The 19,966-nt window shown below is 37.2% G+C and overlaps 2 protein-coding genes across 5 annotated transcripts; both read left to right on the forward strand.

Annotated features, from left to right (window-relative positions):
* The first annotated feature begins 695 nt into the window (after positions 1-695).
* On the forward strand, positions 696-7,667 carry LOC146522410 (sterile alpha motif domain-containing protein 9-like). Its single transcript, XM_085152189.1, has 3 exons — positions 696-2,575; positions 3,042-5,731; positions 6,263-7,667. Exons 2-3 carry the CDS (start codon positions 3,064-3,066, stop codon positions 6,337-6,339), a joined length of 2,745 nt encoding a protein of 914 aa, XP_085008315.1. The 5' UTR covers positions 696-2,575; positions 3,042-3,063; the 3' UTR covers positions 6,340-7,667.
* A 2,447-nt stretch (positions 7,668-10,114) lies between these two features.
* LOC146522411 (sterile alpha motif domain-containing protein 9-like) lies at positions 10,115-18,709 on the forward strand. 4 transcript variants are annotated; one of them, XM_085152137.1, is made up of 10 exons: positions 10,115-10,323; positions 11,175-13,932; positions 14,220-14,260; positions 14,377-14,441; positions 14,585-14,799; positions 14,882-15,138; positions 15,649-15,777; positions 15,866-16,022; positions 16,111-16,152; positions 17,394-18,709. In XM_085152137.1, the coding sequence occupies exons 1-9, from the start codon at positions 10,180-10,182 to the stop codon at positions 16,119-16,121; spliced, it is 3,777 nt and encodes a 1,258-aa protein (XP_085008263.1). In that variant the 5' UTR covers positions 10,115-10,179; the 3' UTR covers positions 16,122-16,152; positions 17,394-18,709. The 4 variants fall into 4 exon arrangements, with proteins under 4 accessions (XP_085008263.1, XP_085008253.1, XP_085008279.1 ...); XM_085152127.1 differs by having other exon boundaries at positions 16,111-16,145; positions 17,394-18,708; XM_085152153.1 differs by having other exon boundaries at positions 10,206-10,953; positions 16,111-16,145; positions 17,394-18,708.
* The last annotated feature ends 1,257 nt before the right edge of the window (positions 18,710-19,966 follow it).

Here is a 19,966-nt window from a genome sequence, read left to right on the forward strand (position 1 = left end):
AAATATTGACTGTTGAGACAGTCAGCAACAGTGTTAGTGTTACGGCCGGGCACCCGGTGTGTTTGAAGAGCGGACCCAACCCCAGATGCAAAACTGAAGTGTAACGAAAAGCGAGCTGTTTATGCAGGATGATAGCAAAAAACTAAACAAAGGCAAAGACTAAATGATAACCTAAACTGGGAATAACTAGAACAAAACATGGAAACTATGACATGAACATGAACCTGAACAGGAGCTTGCAAAAACCAGAACATTATGTAACTATAACATGAGCACAACATGAGCATATCTAAACCTGAGACTCTAAGTGACATGAGAATCCATGGATATGAAGCGAGATAGACAGATAACCTGACACTGAACCAAGGAAGACAGAGAACTTGAATACCCACAAGGATAATGAGGGAAGTGGAAACAACTGGGGAAACACAGCTGACACAAATGAACCACAGGAGAAATACAACTAAACACACTGAACATGGCAACACAAGACTTTCAAAATAAAACAGGAAACATGGTGAGACGTAGGCATAACAGCACAAATTTGACTATAGGATTTGGAACACACAGACATGAAATACATGACAGACTGGGGAAACAGAAAGGAATACAAGGAGAGGAACATGGCTACAGACGCATGTCATACAGCTGTAATAATTAATTAATAACTAATTAGAGTTTTGGATTATAATTCAAATGATAACTATTTAATAACTAAATAGATATAAATGTAAGATTATATTTGAGTTATGTAATATTTTGTTCAGAAATGTTTTTTAGAGTTTATTAGAACTTATATGTGTGTGTGTGTTGTTAATATGTTATTTATAATTAAGTGAGAGTGTGATATACTTGTCGACTACACTTAGTGGAAATCTGTATTTCATTTTATTTGTGTATGTTTAATATAAAAAATTACAATCAGAAAGAAGGTCTCACTTCTTGTTGTTCGACATCGTCACCATTGTCATTGGCGTGAGTGAACATCTTGCTGTCAGATTTCTTGATAACTTAGTTTTGAATTTCAAGGTGGATGATGTGGTGAGATTTAGATCCAGAGTTAGAGATGACAAATAAAAACGCTGATGAACTTTACACTAAAAATGAATACATTCCTCGCATGTCCCTGTTTGTAAACTTCAAAATTACAAAAGTAAAGTTATTAAGTGCAATTTTTACAAGGAAGAAAACTTGCCGATGGAGACATCAGAGGAAGAATGAAAAAGAAGGATTTGTGACTGAGCCACTCGAACAATAACCTAAATAACGGAAGTTTTGGCCGTTTTTTGATATTACTCTCCTGCTTGGTCCAGTGGCTTCCAAAAAGGTAGCCTAAACCCATCTGCAGCAGTTATATTTAAATACATTTTGGAGACATTTTCAGCATTACATTTTTTCTTGGAATAGTATTGTTTGGTTCTTCTGGTAACTAAACAATCCTAAAAACATGCTCCAGTTTGCCTCCAGGACCTAAACAAAAACCTCTGTCAGTACCAGAAAACCCAGCAGGCAGGTTTACAGGTTAACAGTAAGAACTGAAAGTGAAGAAATGCAGTTGTAGGTTTTGTTATGACAATGAAAGAAAGTCAAAGAAATTAAATAAAAGTAGAAAAAAACATGTTTTAATAACATGGAAAAATGAAACTTTACTTCACTGGGTATTTTTTTTCTTTTTTCTTTTTTTTTTACAGTTACAGTGTTACAAATATTAACATTTCCATGACATCTTGTCAGTAACATTTCTGTTCAAATGAATTCACTTCAACCTTTTACGGGAAATCGCCAACCTTGTCAGTACACGAGATTTATTGTAACTGATAAAACCAGACAGACAGGCCTACAGAGACAGTCAGAATCAGTGTTGAAGAAATGCAGTGATAGGTTTCATTATGAGAGAGAACAAAAATATTAAATTCCTTACAACAAACATGTTAATAGAACTTTTTTTTTTTCAATTTAGTCGTAGTTTCAAATGAATTTACTAGTTGACCTTCATTTTTTATACTGTACTTACTGTGTTACAAAGTTATGGGTAAAGAATGTAACTGGCCTGTTGGCAGTAACATTTCTGCTCATATGAACTCACCCCGCCCTTTACCAGAAATGTCCAACCTTTACAGTAAAAAGAGACTGCTGCAAGAAAGTGAGAAAACAATAACCAGTTGTTTAAGTCTAAGTCAATGTAGACATTCTTCCGCATGAAGTTCCAGGGATATCAAATATACAATAATATACTCTTAACATAGTCCCTATTTTTTTCTTTATTAGCTTCATTCTTAATTTTCTAAATATCTTATACATGCCTCATCCCCATCTACCTTTTTTGTTTGACAGCAAATATGTCCTAACTTGATTCCTTCTAACATTTTGATCATAGCATCCTGCTCACTTTGGCATTCACAGTCTATTGGTGGGTGTATGCATATACCCACAAATCCTTCCTGGGTGTAGCATGTGGCTGTATACTATATATAGCAGCTACCTGGTACCCAGGTTATAGAACATAGTTACCAGTCACAGATCAGCAGAACATTTGAGAGGAGCTCAGCTACATTTGCAAGAACTGAAAGACAAGGTAAGAAAAATCTGTATGAATTTTCATCTGCAACAATGTTAAACTTTTTATGAATGTGACGCTGTAAATGTATATATTGACATAAAGAGTGCTGCAGATAGTACAGTCACTCTGTATTTGCACATGGAATAATTGCAGGGTTTAGGAGATTCTTAAAGATTTTATAAATACAACAATGCATTGAGATATTGCCATGTGATTAGCTGACAAGATGTTCATTTTAACAAGCAGTTGAACAGGTGTACCTGAAAATCTAGTCAGTGAGTGAATGTTTTGTGTATGAAGGTAAATTTAGGGGTTGATATTGTGGCTTCATATATAAGTGCTTCACATTTCATAGGGTCAATGTGCAACCCCAGCATACAAAACTCTTATTAATGTTGCGTCTGCTACTATCTGGACTACTCCTTTAGGATCAAAGAACAGCTCAGACTAAATTACTTTCATTTTCTAACACTTATTACAGCACACGACAGCTAAAGCTGAAGATGGCAAATGGACCAGCCCTGTCCACTGCTAAAGGTGGGGAAGTATATGTAGGGAGTGAATTCAGAGATTCCTGCACAATGTTGGATGTTCTCCATGCAAATCAGTTTGAAGGAGACATTTTGGATCCAGCACTCACAAGGAAGACAGAAGAGAATTTCTACAGAGGGGCCCCACCTCAGTGGTTAAACTTCTACATCAGTGAACAAGCAGAGTTACATGGGACTGTTTTAATCAAAAGACATGGATACACAGAAGTTAGGAAACAAATAGAGAATAAAAAAAAAATTCCAGGGATATCAACTGTAAAACTGACACACCAACCAGGAAGTGGGGGAACTACAATGGCCATGCAGGTGATGTGGGACTTGAAAAAAACCTTCAGGTGTGCTGTTTTAACTGGTTCCACCTCAGACATGGCAAAAGTTGCAATGGAGGTTGTCCAGCTTTTCACAGCAGGCAGTCGAAACTACCAGAACACTGTGCTGTTGTTAGTGGATGATAAGAAAATCCTGGAAGATCTCGAAATCAGCATTATGATGACAGTTGCTGAGAAGAAGATAGTTACTCGTATGCCTGTAGTCATATTCCTCAGCTGTGTGAGAAACAATGCACCTCAACAGAGTGACCACATTGTCCTAAAGAACACACTCTCAGACAATGAGAAGGAAAAACCCAACGAGATGGAAGCATTCAATGAGAAAAAGAAAGAGCTTCAAAGCAGATACAAAGATAAATGTGAACAGTTTCATGGCTTTAACATAATGCAAAGTAATTTCTCTCAGTACTACGTCAGGGAGGCATGTGCTGCTTTAGAAAACAGCAAAAAAACAAATAAACCTCGGAAGACACAGCTTGCTGCCTTCCTTTCCCTGCTGAATGCCTACGTACCAGGGTCATATCTCCTGGAGTCTCAGTGCCTGGAATTCCTTGGACATGAAGACTACGATGACCTTTCACTGGAGGATCAAATGCAGCCTTTCAGTCATCTCATCATCACATTCCAAGAAGATGGAAGAGCTGAGAAAAAGGTCCGCATGGCTCACAGTATGATAGCACAATATTGTACTGAACTGTTGGCAAAGGCAGGTGTGACCAGAAGTGACACAACAAGAAACTTCTTGAACAGTTTTTGCAGAGATAAGGAGGATGATTTTTTGTCCAGTTCCATCAAAGACATGCTAACCAAAAGAGAAATGAAAATCACAGAGGACCCAACTGAAGGGAGAGATGTTAAAGAAGAAAAACCTTTGTTTTCTAAACTTATTCTAGATATTAAAGAGAAGGAGAGAAATAACAGAGATAAAAATGATGGTAAATGTCAGAGTGTGTCAGTTTTAAAAGTGGCCTCAAATACATTTGGTCAAAATCCATTTTTTCCACAAGCTCTTGCTCGTTTTTATTATATAGAATTAAACGACTACAATCGGGCAGAAATGTGGGCACGAAGGGCAATAGAAAGAGATCCTCAAAATTCTTTTGTTGCTGACACACTTGGCCAAGTCCATAAGAACCACCTAATGAACAATGAGGTTTCTGAACCAAGAGACATTTTGAGACTGGCCAAAAAAGGCATTAAAGCTTTTGAAGATGAAGAAAAACTTGCTGAAGATGAGGATGGACCAGACATGAAAAAACATGGCAATATAAAAGTTTCACCTTTTTATAACTTCAGAGGGCAGTTTGGTTACCTGCAGGTCTGCAATACTCTGTATTACAAACTTGTCAGTCAAAATGAAACCTGGGAAGAAGTTCTCACCAAAAAAGTATCGATGGGTTCTGTCCTCGAATTACTTGGAGAAAACAAACTCCAAAGATTCAATGATCTCATAGTAAGCCTGCGAGATGACATTGAGAAAAAATGCATGTTTTTGGAAAAATTTCAGACTTACTCAAAGCCTAAAACGGAGAAAGATGATCCTGAATATATATCTAAAGACATCTCAAACTGCTACCAGAAGTATGTTGACAACACAACTGCAAAACAACTCATCCAGATGTTTCAGGAGGGAAACCAAGATGACCAGTCTGTGGAAGTGCTGTCATTTCTTATCAAACAATACACTCAATCAGAGCTCGAAGTCATATCTACAAAGTGTAGAGAAATGTGTCCAAGTGCAGATTCAGAGACAGCTCTGGTCAACAACATCCTCACACTATTTATAGGGAAAATGCCATCGAGCAAAAAAGACCCACCTGAGCTACACATGTTCTCCATCCTCTGGTACTGGGCTGAAAATCAAGGCCAATGTGATTATGACCTCAGTGAGTTAACTCAGCAAATGTACAAGTCTTATGAAAATACATATAAGAAGTACTTTCGAAACAGATACCTCCTTCCTGTGTTTTTCATTGGGAAAGGTGAAGGTCTGAAGAGAATTGTTCACAGAAGTGTAATTGAAAAACATCTGAAAGCGATTGAAGCAGATTGGAGCAAGGACTGGAAGAAAGAAGAAATCTTCAGAAATCCTGATGTTCAAGAGCTCCTTCTCAGACTTGATGGAGAAGTAAGAAACTACAAAGTGTATACAAGAGTTGGTGGCAAAGAGATTGAGATGGATGCCAATGTGAGAAACAAAATTTGGAAACCACGCTCAGTTACCTTTTACCTTGGATTTACCATCAGAGGTCCTGTGGCCTTTGACATTCAGCGCAAAACTGCAGACACAGGTAAGAAAGCATAACAGTGAAACTACAGTGAACTGTAGCTGCTTGTTATTAGTTTATAGTTCTATAGTGATTGTGTTTGTATTATGGTCTTGAAGAGATCATTTTTCATGTTGAAAAATTCTTTTCGAAACACATTTTATAAAACTACCAGTTTAACCAACATCATGTATTTATTTACAAAACAACCAGCAAGTCCAGGAAATTACTCTTCTTATGAATATTGGTACATATAAAATAAAAGTCCTGTCCCCTCGCCATTACTGTTCTGTTGCTCTTAATAGCAATAGTTTAGGTTTGGAAGGAAACATATACCAAACAGACAACTTTTTATATATCAGCAGAAAGAAACCTTGGACATTAATGTCACAGCAAGTTCTAAATATTAACATCCAAATATGTTTACTAACACATTATATCTACTAAGATTACAACATCAGCTTGTATACACCTTAGTTTCTGTTGTGGAATAAGATTTTTTTAACATCCATTATTGTGTTTTTCAACTTATGTTATGTTTACTGATTGCCTCAGATCACAGTGTCATGGATCTCAGTGGAACAGCCCTGACCAACGATGTGAAAGACACCAAAGATAATGAGGGACATTAAAGTTTGTGCTTAGTTTCCCCATGGGAAGGCGATTCTGAGACTTTTCTTTGTGTTTATGTGTTTACATGTAGGGGCAAAAACGAAAGGAAATGGGCTCTGTGATGTTTAAAACCAATGCAAAAGAAGTATGTGTTATGGTCATTTTTCATGCTGCCGCAGTTTTAGTCATAAATGTATTATTTCTGCTAACACCTTAGATTAAACAACAGAAATTCTGATTCATAGAAAAAGTTGAGTTCCTAAAACTAATTTGCCAAGTGTCTATTTAATACTTTGTTCGTGGATTTGTCACATCTATGTAAGTTTTGGATGTAGTGAAGTTTACAAACTTTGTGAAGAAACGTCTCAAATGATCTTTTTTACATTGTTGTTTAATTGTTTTAATTGGAAGTTTTAAAAACATGATATTACAGAATTGTTTTGTCATTTATAACATGACACGAGTGAAGCATAACCAATGAAACTGTTTGACATATTTCAGTTGCTGCTTCATGTATTGTACTGTTTTGATTTGTTTTCTAAAACAGTAGATTTATGAGATATAAGTTTATTTGTTGTTTTATTTGTGCATTAACATGCAGTTCCGTGTATGTGCTATTACCTTCATGGTTTTATTATGGATTTATGCAATTTTAAAAATAGAAGGGGTTTCTTTGTTCTCATTGTGTTGCATTGTGTTGTGGGGGTTTTTTTCTTCACATTTTTAATCGGACCTTTGTTCATATTAAGATGAGTATTGCTGAATTTATCATTACTCAGTAGGTAATGTTTTGTTTCTGCAGCACTGAATCTATTTGGAACTTTGCATACTCAGTTTGATTATGTAAATCAATATTAAAGTTACATACATAGCCACCTGTGTATAATAATATTGTTTTGCATTAATTTCAAATATTTTTACTGGCTGTTAGTCAAAATCAAACAATTACTTTTAAATGTTTTAAAGGTACACTCGGTTTTGCATTTTATGTTTTTTGGGGGTATTTTAAAGGGTTTATCTATAGCTTTGTCATACCATTAAAACATTACATTGTTGTTGTTATTATTATTATTATTATTAGTAGTAGTAGTAGTAGTAGTAGTAGTAGTAGTAGTAGTATGGTCAACCTTTAGAGAATTGCCAACTATCTCTCAATTTATTTGTCAAAAAACTAAAAAAAGAAAGACATAAATTCTGCATTAAATATCAGAAAAACCTAATTTGCTTGAATACTTTTGTCCATGGTGATCCTTCAGTGAAACTATGCCATCTGACAGCATAATAAACATATAGGTGCACTTTGTCTGTTGCTTTGAATAAACAGAGTAGCTTGAAAAGGAATCAAACTCTTGGCCTGATTATTTTTTTTATTTTTTTTATTTTTTATTTTTTTGTCAGCCACCATCTGATGCCTATAATTACATGACAATTGTGTATGGGATTGTGTATTTATGAATTTCCACTTTTGGTGCAGCTCTCTGATTGTAAACATAAACATAGAGCTTGTCTGGCATATACTTAAATTATCCAAAATATATTATAAACTTCCAAGTACACACATGTTTGATAAGACTATGCTTGATGTTTAAGAAAAAAACATTTACAATATAAGAAGAGATTTAAAGAATTAAATAACACTATCTGGAAAGTAAAGGAGGGCTTTATTATCCAATGGTGACAAAAAAAACCTTAAGTGAATGTGAACAGTTGCAACAGTCATAACTGACCTGAACGGTGTGTGGAAAAACCTCAAGTCACAATCTACTTCTGCTCTTTTTTATTTGAAAAATGAAAATTAAAAAAAGTTTACAAGGACAGATCGTGCAGAAGAACTGAGCATGATTCACTGAGCTACAGAATTCAGTAAGGCTATCTTACAATTAGACTCCAGTGACCCATCATAGCAAAATGAGATCCCAGTAGTGAGAGGAAAGCAAAGCACCCCCTGGAGTCTAGATGCTGGTGGCAGTCAAGATGAAGATGAGGAGGAGCCTGGTTGCATGAATGACAGTCTGAAAGACAGAATGACAGAAGACCACTGAGATTTTAAACACAGAGAGCAGAAGGCAGGCAAGAAAATGATTGGACCGGAATAATGATGTTAGCAGCTCGATGAGTGATTACAGATGTTCCTTACTGAAGTTACACATGAGCCTCATTATTACTGAGGACCAGAAATATGTGGAGCTCAACTCCCAGCATGCTGGGTGAGGACTGTGTGATAAGGGTAACATTTTGCCACTGCACTCACAGATGTGAACATTATACCTGGATCAGTTACACAGGTCAAAGTTGCTAAAACATCAGAAATACCTGAAAGGTTTCTTATTAAATAAATCTGTTGTTGGTTCATTGTAAATTTGGTCACATCCTACCCTCTAGAGCCTACACCAAAAACACTACTTTAATATCATAAATTAAACATTCTTTAATCCAACAGAGCCGCTGGTCCATTGAGTGGATGTCATGCTTTGACTCTCCTTCTATGCAACGTAGGATTAAGCTGTATGGTTGATATGTATTTATGTGTAAATGTGTTAGTAATGTTTCTTTAAAAGTTGGCTCTGACTGTTTTCATGATGCTTTAAACAAATTTTTAACCTCTGCTGGTACTGAAAAGTACTGCAACATAAGCATGCATGTTAATTTGATACCTATAGACGAGGCAAAGAATAACATCCACACAATAGACCAGCTGGTCTATTATACAATTTGCTGTGATATCAGGTTGCATTTTCTTTATGAGGCACTATATTCACAACCCCCCTTGAATTCCTAAGGTTTTTTGAAGTTTCACTTTTTTTTTCCACAAACTCTCGCTCGTTTTATTATATCAAAATTTGGGCAAAAAAAGCAAAGTGAGGGCCCATTGAAGTTCATTTGTTGCAGATACACTAGGCCAAGTCCATAAGAGCCACTTGGAGAACACAACCAATTCTTCCAGACCACGAGAAATTTTGAGACTGGCCCAGAGGGGATTGAAGCTTTTGAAGATGAAGAAAAACCTGCAAAAAAATGAACATGTCAAAGGCAAACAAGAAAGTGCTGCTTGGTTACCTGTGTTATGACCATCTTATCAGACAATGAACAACAATGAACTTTGGAAGAAAGTTCTCACCAAAGACGTGTGACTGGACTCTGTCCTGAAATCCCCCAGAGATGAGAAACTTTTCATGTTTATGGAGCTAGTAAACAGCCTCAGAGATATGGTTATGAAAAGGTTTGAATTTTTTTGACAGTTTCAGATTTTGTTTTGAAAAAAATGATTCATCCTACATTTCACAAAAAAAAAAAACCCAAAACATCAGAATGTCTGCAAAAGGTATGTTGTGCCAAGCCAAATGATCACATCCAGAAAACCTTCCACAAACTTAAACAAAACCTGTCTGTCACTTCTCATGTCTCAAAAGATGGACTAAACCAGACACCAAGGACATTGAACTATGTCAACATAAAGACTCTGTTATACATGTCTTACCCAGCTACATTCTGGCCAATATCATGCTGATTAATATGAAAGAAACGTTTGTGTTTCTCCCTGAAAGCAGATGAGTTTTTATTGAGATATTTTAATGAGTTTACGTATGATTTTATATCTCATCAAATAATAAGAATAAGAATAATCAGATACATTTTTTGTTTTTACACACACAAAAAAATAGAAGCTTTAACGTCAAAAACATCACTATTTCATATCCTGGCGACTCTCGTTGGCTGGAAGCAGCAAGTACGCCACCTGTCGAAACAGGCGTGAAACACAGCACAACGTCGGAGTTTGCCGTGGTCACGTGACCTGGGTGTTTTCAACCGCACTTTGGAACTGGGTTTCGAAACATCTGTGCCTCGGTGGCTCAATACCAATGACTGTAGATGCTCAATACGGTATCGAAACGTCAATATTGAGCTTCCAGTCGGCAGCACATAACGGTTTTGAAACCCTTTATTCAGGCTTGGATATGCGCATGTGTAGGAGGGTTTTACATGGTCGATCGAAGCACGCGCTTGTGAGTCTTCACTACACACAAATCATTGTACACGTTTGTAAATCATCATATCGTTATATCGTACTCGTTCGTAACACTTATCTTTATCTCTATATGAACTTGAGTAACAGGTTAACTCAACCACAAGCGCGAACTAGTGACGGAAAGAATAATCTTCCGTCATGAACGCGTTCATAGTGAAACGTCAGTATTTCCTGTTATGATTAACGTTTCCTTATCAAATGAACTTATGAATGCAATACCGCTTTGAAGAAGTGCACGTAATGTTTTAATAGAGGACAAAATTAACATATACCACCTATTTTATTATTTGTGCTGGATAAATTTGCAAATTTCCACTCTTTGGCTTCTAATTGTGCAATATTTGACTTGTTTATCGACTGAACGAGTCAAGTGTAGCCCCTGCCTTAAAAAAAAAAAACTTTAAGCAGGAAGAAAATGCGCCTGGGATTGTTTTAGAACTGCTCTGACATTCAAAGTGTAGAGGTGTACATGTCTGTAGGCAATTCTCTCTTCCTGCTTTGGGTGTGTCTACTACCTCCTGGGTTACAGTACACATCCACGGTCCCAGTGCTTGAACACATGGCATGATAGCAGGTCGTTAGAGCTGTCCGCGACATTTTAGAGAAGGTAAGATAAATTCCGTTAAGATCTGAAAGTTTTTGTTGAAGTTCATGTTTGGTCCTTTACATGGAGAAGGCTATATATGTGTGTACTCCACCAGCAATGAAATGGCTATTTAAATATATCACATTCCATAAAGTGAATGTAAGACCTTAATTTACAAATAGTTTAAGCTAAGACATAAGACTAACAAATGTTTTTTTGTTTTTACATTCATTACCATGAAGCAAAGTGAAAGTGTGAAGATGGCAAACAGACCAGCCCTGACCACTGCTGAAGGTGGAGAAGCAGATGCAAGAAGTAAAATCAGTGATTCCTTCTCATTTTTGGATGTCCTCCATGCCAATCAGTTTGAAGGAGAGTTTGTTGAACCTCAACACGCTGAGCAAGTGGAGGAAAACTTTTACAGAGGGGCCCCACCGAACTGGTTAAACTTCTATATCAGTCAACAAGCAGTGTCAGATGGCACTGCAACTCCTTTTATCAAACGAGATGGATATGAAACCCTTAAAGAACAAATTCACCTGAGAAGAAAAGGCCCTGGGACATCAGCAATTAAACTGTTTCATCAACAAGGATGTGGGGGAACCACACTGGCTATGCAGGTGCTGTGGGACTTGAGGAAAACCTTCAGATGTGCTGTTTTGACAGGCTCAACATTAGATATCACAAAAGTTGCGCAAGATGTGGTCAGCCTTTTTACAGCAGGTAGCCATGGCCACCAGAAAACGGTACTGTTGTTACTAAATGATGAGTTCATATTGGACATCCTCCAGGACAGGATTATGGAAGAGATTGCTGAACAGGATATAGAAATTGATTTGCCTGTAGTAATTTTACTGAACTGTGTGAGAAGCAGTGACGGGATTATCCACCAAAAGGCGCGTTCTTATGAACTGAGACAAAAGTTCAAGAGGAAAATGAGAAAATCTATTATTCTCAAAAAATCTCTTTCAGCCAGAGAGCAAGCAGACTTTGATATGAAAAAAGAAGAGCTTGGCAGAAGATTTGGTGATCGGTGCAAGCAGTTTCATGGTTTTAACATTCTGCAGTCTAATTTCTCTGAAGCCTACATCAGGAACGCATGTGCTACATTAGAACATATCAAAAGAACAAATAAGCCACTGAAGATGCAGCTTGCTGCCTTCCTGTGTCTGCTGAACGCCTACGTACCAGGTTCATATATCCTGGAGTCTCAGTGCCTGGACTTCCTCAGAAGAGACAAGTTTGGTCACCTTTCACTGGAGGATCAAATGCAGCCTTTCAGTCATCTGATCGTCACCTTCCAACATGGTGAAAGATCTGAAAAAAAGGTTCGCATGGCTCACAATATGATAGCTCAGTGTTGTACTGAACTGTTGGCTAATGCGGGTGTGGCCAGAAGTGAGACAACAAGACACTTCCTGAACAGTTTTTGCAGAAGTTATGTTCCTCCATATTTACTTGGGTTTATCAAAGACATGCTAAATAAAAGAGAAATTACGGTAATAGAGGACCCAACTGATGGCATTAAAGAATGGAAAGAAAAGTTTTCCAGACTGATTCAAGATATTACAAAGAGAGAAGATGAGGGCAACAGTCTGTCAGTTTTGATCATGGCCTCAAATAAGTTTTATGAAGTTTCACTTTTTCCACAAACTCTTGCTCGTTTTTATTATATTAAACTAGAAGACTACTACAATGCAGAAATCTGGGCAAAAGAAGCAAAGCGGAGGGCTCCTTGGAGTTCATTTGTTGCAGATACACTAGGCCAAGTCCATAAGATCCACCTAAAGAAGACGCCCGTTTATACCAGACCAAGCGAAATTTTGCAACTGGCCCAAAAAGGCATTGAAGCTTTTGAAGATGAGGAACGACTTGCTGAGAATGAACATGCAAAGGGTAAACAAGGAGATGGGAATGTAAAAGTCTTGCGTGCTTTAAACACCAGAGGGCTGTTTGGTTATCTGGAAGTTTGCAGCTTGTTGTATGACCATCTTATCAGACATGATGAAGTTTGGAAGCAAGTTCTCACAAGAACCGTGTCACTGGACTCTGTCCTGAGATCCATCGGAGATAGGAACATTGTCAGGTTTAAGGAGCTAATAAACAGCCTCAGAGATTTGGTTGAGAAAAGATTTGAATTTTTTGACACGTTTTTAACGTATTCATATTCTGTTGTTAAAAGAGACGATTCAGCCTATATTTCACTAAAAACGACAGAATGCTACAAAAAGTATGTTGGAGACGCAGAACCAAGTGATCAACTCCAGAAAACCTTCCACAAACTTAAACAAAAACTGGCTGTCACTTCTCCGGGAGTACTTTCATGTCTTGAAAGATGCACTAGATCAGACACCAAGGACATTGCTGTATGGTGGAGAGAAATCTGCCAACACGAACATTCTACTACACATGCCTTACTCAACTACGTTCTGGCCAATATCATGCTGATAAATATGAAAGAACCTCCCTCCAGCTCCGACTACCAAAGCAGCTTTACAGAGAAAATGCCATTGGCTCCTGAGATGCAAGCCGAGTTTCACATGTTAGCTCTGCTGTTGTGTTGGCCTACAGATGATGAAGACGAATTGGCCTCTGACCTCCCTCATTTAATCCAAAATATTCTGCATTCCTATGAACAAGAATATAAGTCACTCTTTCAATCAAGGTACCTTCGACCCATATTTTTTCTTGGACCGGGTCAGGGTCTGAACAGACTTGTTCACAGACGCAACCTTGAAATCTTGTGGACTCAAGATGCACTGAAAGCCTCAAACACAAACTGGAGGAACGACGATATTTTCACTGATCCGACAGTCCAAGGCAAACTTCTCAGAATTGAAGGTATAGTGCAAGGTTACAGGCTGTATGCAACATTTGGTGACACAGAGATCGAGTTAGATGCCAACCGAAAAGACAGCCTCTGGAAAGCTGGCCATGTGTTCTTTTATCTTGGATTTACAATCGGAGGTCCTGTTGCTTACAACGTTCACAGAGCTGAGGGTAAGAGAATTAAGTTACTAAAGTCCTCATCTTTACAAATGTCATATGTGTAAATAATACACATTTTGTACTGCCATTATCAAAGTGAGTTAGTGCTGCGTACAAAGTTTTCCAGTACTAACTGATTTTATTGTTACACTTAAAGATTCTAACAATAGAAAATAGATATCTTATATGTACTTAATGTAATTTTGTTATGTAGAAATCTCACACAAGATAGCACTTGTGGTAAAGGGGAAAAAACAATGTGTCTGAAAGCTCTTTAAAATTTAACTTTGCTTTACAAGAACCATCAGAGAGACTTCTGGAGACTTTTGACAATGAAACAGTAAGTTTCTACTTCTCTGGGATTTTGTTTGTTTCTCACATAAAAATTCTAAAGTCATAATGTAAATGTATAATTATATTGTAAAAATATAATGAAAAAAATATCTTGTACAACAGGACTCCAGTCAGTGGACGAAGCTGAAACCTGAAGTTGAGATAATGGAGGAGGTTCATACTTATAGGTAAAGGTTATCGATGAGTATAAGACAGACCATAAAGTAATTAATTACAAGTGCCATTTTATGTTATTTGCAGTTTTGCTGTTTCTGTTCGTGCATGTGAACAGAGCATAACAGAGCATTTTGTCTTGTCTATTCAAATTCAGCCTGCAGTCTGAAAGTGGCAAATATGAATGCAGCGAGTCTGCCTTGCAGTGGGTTTGTAAGGAAACCGTCAGCTTCAGATACCAGTTTAGCTCATGGGAGCGATTCATGAGGAAACCTGTATGCATGGACTACATACCAGCAGGACCCCTAATGGACATCAAAGTCACAGATGGGAAGCTAGAGGAAGTCCGTCTGCCGCACTGGATCTGTACAGGTGAGCAGTCGTAAAACGCATGTGATTGTTTTATTACAGTAATAAAGATATTTATGCACACATGACTGTTTGTGCTTTGCAGGTGAAAATGCAGCGATGTCAGACATATTTCGAGTTCTGCATGTGGACAGCAGTGGAGATTATTTGGAGCAAGTGTCTGAAATGACATCATCCCATGTGAAGTTAAACAACCTGGAGTTCTCTCTAAGAGGAGCCATGATCCTAAAGAAACTGGGCCTATATCTAAAAGTTTTTGCTGATGTCTTGATATACATGCAAATCACATCTGGCCTCACTCTGCACGTTTACCTGCTCCCACATGATCCTCTAATACAACAGGTAATACAATGCCACATACTGGAGCAACAATATAAAGTAGAAGTGAGGAAAAATATCATCAAGGTGATATATAATAACACAGAGAAATAAACTGCTCTCATTGATAAATACAAAAACACAGTGACACTACAAGGCAGCAAATTAATAGAGTTTGGTCTCTAAATGTTTTGACAACCCAACTGACAACATTACTGACTTTCAGGCAGAAAAAACGGCATTAAAAGTTAAGAACTTACAGCCATCTTTATGCTAATGTAATTTAATAATTCTTTGAAAAGCTGTTTTTTGAACAGCTTTGAGCTTTTTTTAACTTTGTAGTTGTTACTTCTGTTTGCTTGGCATTTTCCCTTTTCAGTTACATGGATTGCAGTAGTGCAAATCAATGTTCTCATCTTGATATAAACACAAACACATATGTTCATTAAAGGCATGAATAGATGTGAACACGATTCCCAAAGATTTCCAACCATTACTTGTATGTGAAGAATGGTCCATTTTTCCGTGTTTCAGGAAGTGGAGAAGAAGGAGAAATCTGACGGATTCAGAAAAATCCAAAAGACAAGTCCTATTGACCCTGTACAGCTGGAGAGTTATTTCTACCTCTCTACAGACTGGGACACAGCAGAAATCTGCCCTGAGGTTTGGACTAAGCTGCACTTCTGTTCATTGCACCATAACATAGAAACAGCAAAAATCCTCAAGTTTCCATAAAATGTTTTGTCTACAGAAACAGCAGTTCATGTTGGAGTGGAGCGACACTAATTTCTTTGAGGTGGTCATTGGAAATGTGAAAAGTGACTTCGGAAACTTGAAACTGAAACTTGAAGTTGAGCGCAGGGGAGGAAAGGAAAAGGACACCGTGTGGACGTGCACTATGGGAACAGGTTAGTGTTTTATACGTTTTTGCACTAACGTAGCTCATCTAAACTATAAACAGCCACCATCTGACCAATGTGAATCCTTTTATTCCAGATGACTATTAAACTCAAGCATTCACCAAGAACAGGGTAGGAGGTTCGTTTTAATCCATTATTATTAGATTATTATTGTTATCAAAGTAGATCCCTTTAAAAAATAGTCATAAAAAAGAAGGTACACCATTTTTTTATTCTAAGGTTTTTCTTATCCAGCCATAATTTGAAGGAAAAAAAAACATCTGGTTCTAATCGGATTCTGAAAGAATCTCAATACAAACCTGAGATGAGGAATGTGTTTATATTTATTCATTTAACAAAACTAGGCCAAAGGGCAGAAGTAGTGTGTGAAAAACTAAACACAACAAAAGATTTAGTGGCTTGTAAAACCACATTTAGCAACAATAAGAAGCAATCAATGTTACTTTATCAGTCTCTCACATCATTGTAGAGGTATTTTGGTCCACACTTCTTTACAGCACCGCTTCAGTTCATTGAACTTTGCTGTCATTCATTTACACACAGCTGTCTGAAAAAGCATGTCAGTCCGGTTGAGGTCTGGACTTTGACTGCTCCATTCTCCTGTGCTTGGGATCATTGTCCTGCTGCATGATTTAATTTCAGCCAAGCTTTATCTGTCAGCAGATGCCCTTGCATTTTTCTCTTGAAAACTTTGGTATACCTAGAAGTTCAACTCAATGACTGCGGAGTGTTTAGTTCCTGTGGCTAAAAAACATGAGAAGAGAACATGTGAAGAGACTTTCTCCAACATATAACATGCTAATTGAGGCCTTTAGGGTCTTTTGGGGTTTTTGTAACTTCCCTGAGCATTGCACGGTCTGACATTTACTGGGATGGTGACTCTTGTGAACACTGGAAGCCGTCCTTGAATGTTTTCTTTTTGTGAATAATAATTCTTACCAGACTGTTGGGCATCAACACTTGTTTCTTTAACATTATTACTACTTTCTTCCCTGGAAATCTGTCAGCTGTGGTGATTCCTTGTAAAAGAAAAGAGAGCAGCTTCGTAGCTTTGTTTAGTTTGCAGCACCAGGCTGCTATTTACCCTCTGTATTAATGGAAGCATTAAAGTCTATTTAGTTTTTCAGCGTTTTGCCATAATTTTCATTAAAAAATGACTGAGTTGATCTTTTACAACCTGATAAGGACAAAGTGATATTTATTATATTCTGATAAGTGAAACCTTAGAACTGAAAAAAGGATTTACTTCTTTTCTCACAACTATAATCCTAATATAGATCATCACTGTGTATTATTCAACAGTGATGATCTGAATACTAGACTTTTTTTTTTTAATTTTCACCAACTTCCTCCACTCAGGATTTCGTGGTTCGCCATTGGACAGCTCTGATTGGCAGAGCGAGTGAGGCAGCAGCTGTTGTAGACGAGCTTCAGGAAAAGGATGTGATCTCTGAGGACAAACATGGTGCTGAGAGAAGTTCAAATGCAACATGAGACCAAATGAGAGAGATTGTTTAGTCTGTGACACAACAGAGCAGAGATGTCTATAAAATCCTGAGAGGGATGAAGTCTGAGGTTTCTCATGTATGAGCTTGAAGGATCTCAGTGAAAGAACATGACTGTAAAGACTGCTTAGAAAATGGAGCCGTACATTTGATTAACATGCGGCCTTTCCGTACCTTCTGTGCACGAATATGATGTGAAAGAATGTGAATACTGATATTAAATGATTAAACCTAATTTTATCTAGTTAGTGGCATAAAAATTAAATCTATTGTTTAAGGTATATAAACCTATGAACATTGCAGAATCTTGTTTTCACAACCAAATAATTGTTTTTTTCCTCTTTTTCAAGATTTAAAAAATGCCTTTTAAATAATATTTTACCTTTTTTTGTCTTTGTAATTTTATGCGTTTTATGTTTTCTACAACATGGGTTAATCTTTATTCAGAAGGTGAGAAAATATTTAAATAAACACACTTAACATTTTATTATAACTTGTTTGTTTTAATTAAAAGTGAAAAAGGATACCTTGCCTACGTTTGGTGTTCGAGCTTTTCAATGAATTAGAATAATTTGTAGATTAAATAATAAAAAAAAAGTGAGTATGGTTTTATTTCCCCCAATAAGACAAATAGAAATGTGTACACTTTTGTTTTTCTTAAAGCAGAAAATCAGTTTTTACGGGATGTTATTGAGGAATGAGCAATGCGCTATAAATTAGTTGTCGTACAAGTACTGTAGTGTTGATACTTGGTGAAAGTTATTGGTTTATCTGAGCGATGAGCCCCTCCAGCTCTGGACGCGCCTTGAGCCGTGCTTGGAAATTAGCTTCGGTGTGCTGAGAGGTTCAGAGGCAGAGAAATGGATTAATAGTAAAAATTATGATATGACCAAAAACTACGCATGCACATTGCTTTTAAGAGTAAGATGGAGTTTGGTTGGTTATAGTGAGCACTTCTAATGTTCTCCAACAGTTATGGACTAAAAGATGAACATGCAACAGCTAACTCACACGGGACACAGCACGGCGTTCAGAGTGCTCAGCTGGACAAAACGTAATAACATTGTTAACAGTTAGGTCTTTAAAACCTCTCAGTACACCTGCAGCACCTGCAGTTTGAGCTGAAAGCACAAAGAAAACGCCAAAAAACACAACAAGCCAGGTCTTTCTTACTTGAGGACAGCATCGACGTACGTCTTGGTGCCTTGCTCCTGCATCAGCATGACCTCTGTGCTCTTTGTTGGTAAAGCATAGCTGTACGTGGGAACCATTAAAGAGCATTAAAACTAAATTTTCAGTCTACTACAAAGAAAAACAAAAAACAACAAACTTGCTGTAATATATTTGTCAGATGAGAATTTGGCAGATTATCTGTATCCATGAATCTTTTCACATGTTTAGAAGCACTTACATTTTCAGAGCGCTTTCTTCTTCATCTCTATTTGTAAACAGAAAAATACCAGGGCTGTTCTCTTAACTTATGATGATGAATTTCTGAGGAGTGAAATATCATAAAAAAAAAAAGCTCATTCAAGAGAACAAGAGTGGGAAGTTTTCATCTTACACACTGAGGCAATGCAGAGGAACTCTGCTGCCACCTAGTGACCAATGTCTGAAATATATCAAGGTTTAAAACTTGATCGTCTACCATCATTATTGTGGCTTTGACAGTTTAACGTTTTTGATAACTACGTCAGCGCCTTCATGTGAAACACATCTAAATTAATTTTTATTCCTCCCTTTAGAGGGAGAAAAACAACTTTTACAAACCTGCAGTTTATCTTGACTAAATATTTCTATCTGCTATAAACACACAGAACCTGCCCCATTCTGATCATCAGCTATCATTCTTGCATATTTTGTCAGCCAAACAAAAAAGGCATGTGCTAATGTGTACAGCAACAACTAGTCACAATTTGTGTGAGAGTGTGTGTGACTGGCATTCTGGGTATCCCGTTATGTAGTTTTGTTGGTATTGCTACGATAAGGTCTTTTGGTTGTAATGTGGTATCGAGGACATGATGCTGCTGCTAGTAAAGTGAACTTTATAATTCTTTTGTTAGGCCACCCACCTTGCTGCCACTGCTCTTAATTAATTTGTCTAAAAATGAAAGAGAAACCCTTCTGAAGTAAATATCAGACCAACATAATTTCATAAATATTTTGTCCATAGTGATAATTAAGTGAAAATGTGATATGACAGCATAACAAGCAATTGGAATTTGCCTACTTAGCCTGATGATTTGTATAAACAGAGCAGACTAAATAGGAATCAAAGTCTCAGCCTGAATTATTTTTTTAGTGCCCATCTGCTGTCGACACTTACCGTAACGCTTGCAGGGATGTGTCTGAATAGAAATTTGGTGTCTATAAGGAGACAAATGCCACATTAGTAATTTCCACTTTTAGTGGTCATGGACAGTTCAT

Source organism: Neolamprologus multifasciatus, chromosome 3, assembly GCF_963576455.1.
Source record: "Neolamprologus multifasciatus chromosome 3, fNeoMul1.2, whole genome shotgun sequence".
NCBI lineage: Eukaryota > Metazoa > Chordata > Actinopteri > Cichliformes > Cichlidae > Neolamprologus > Neolamprologus multifasciatus.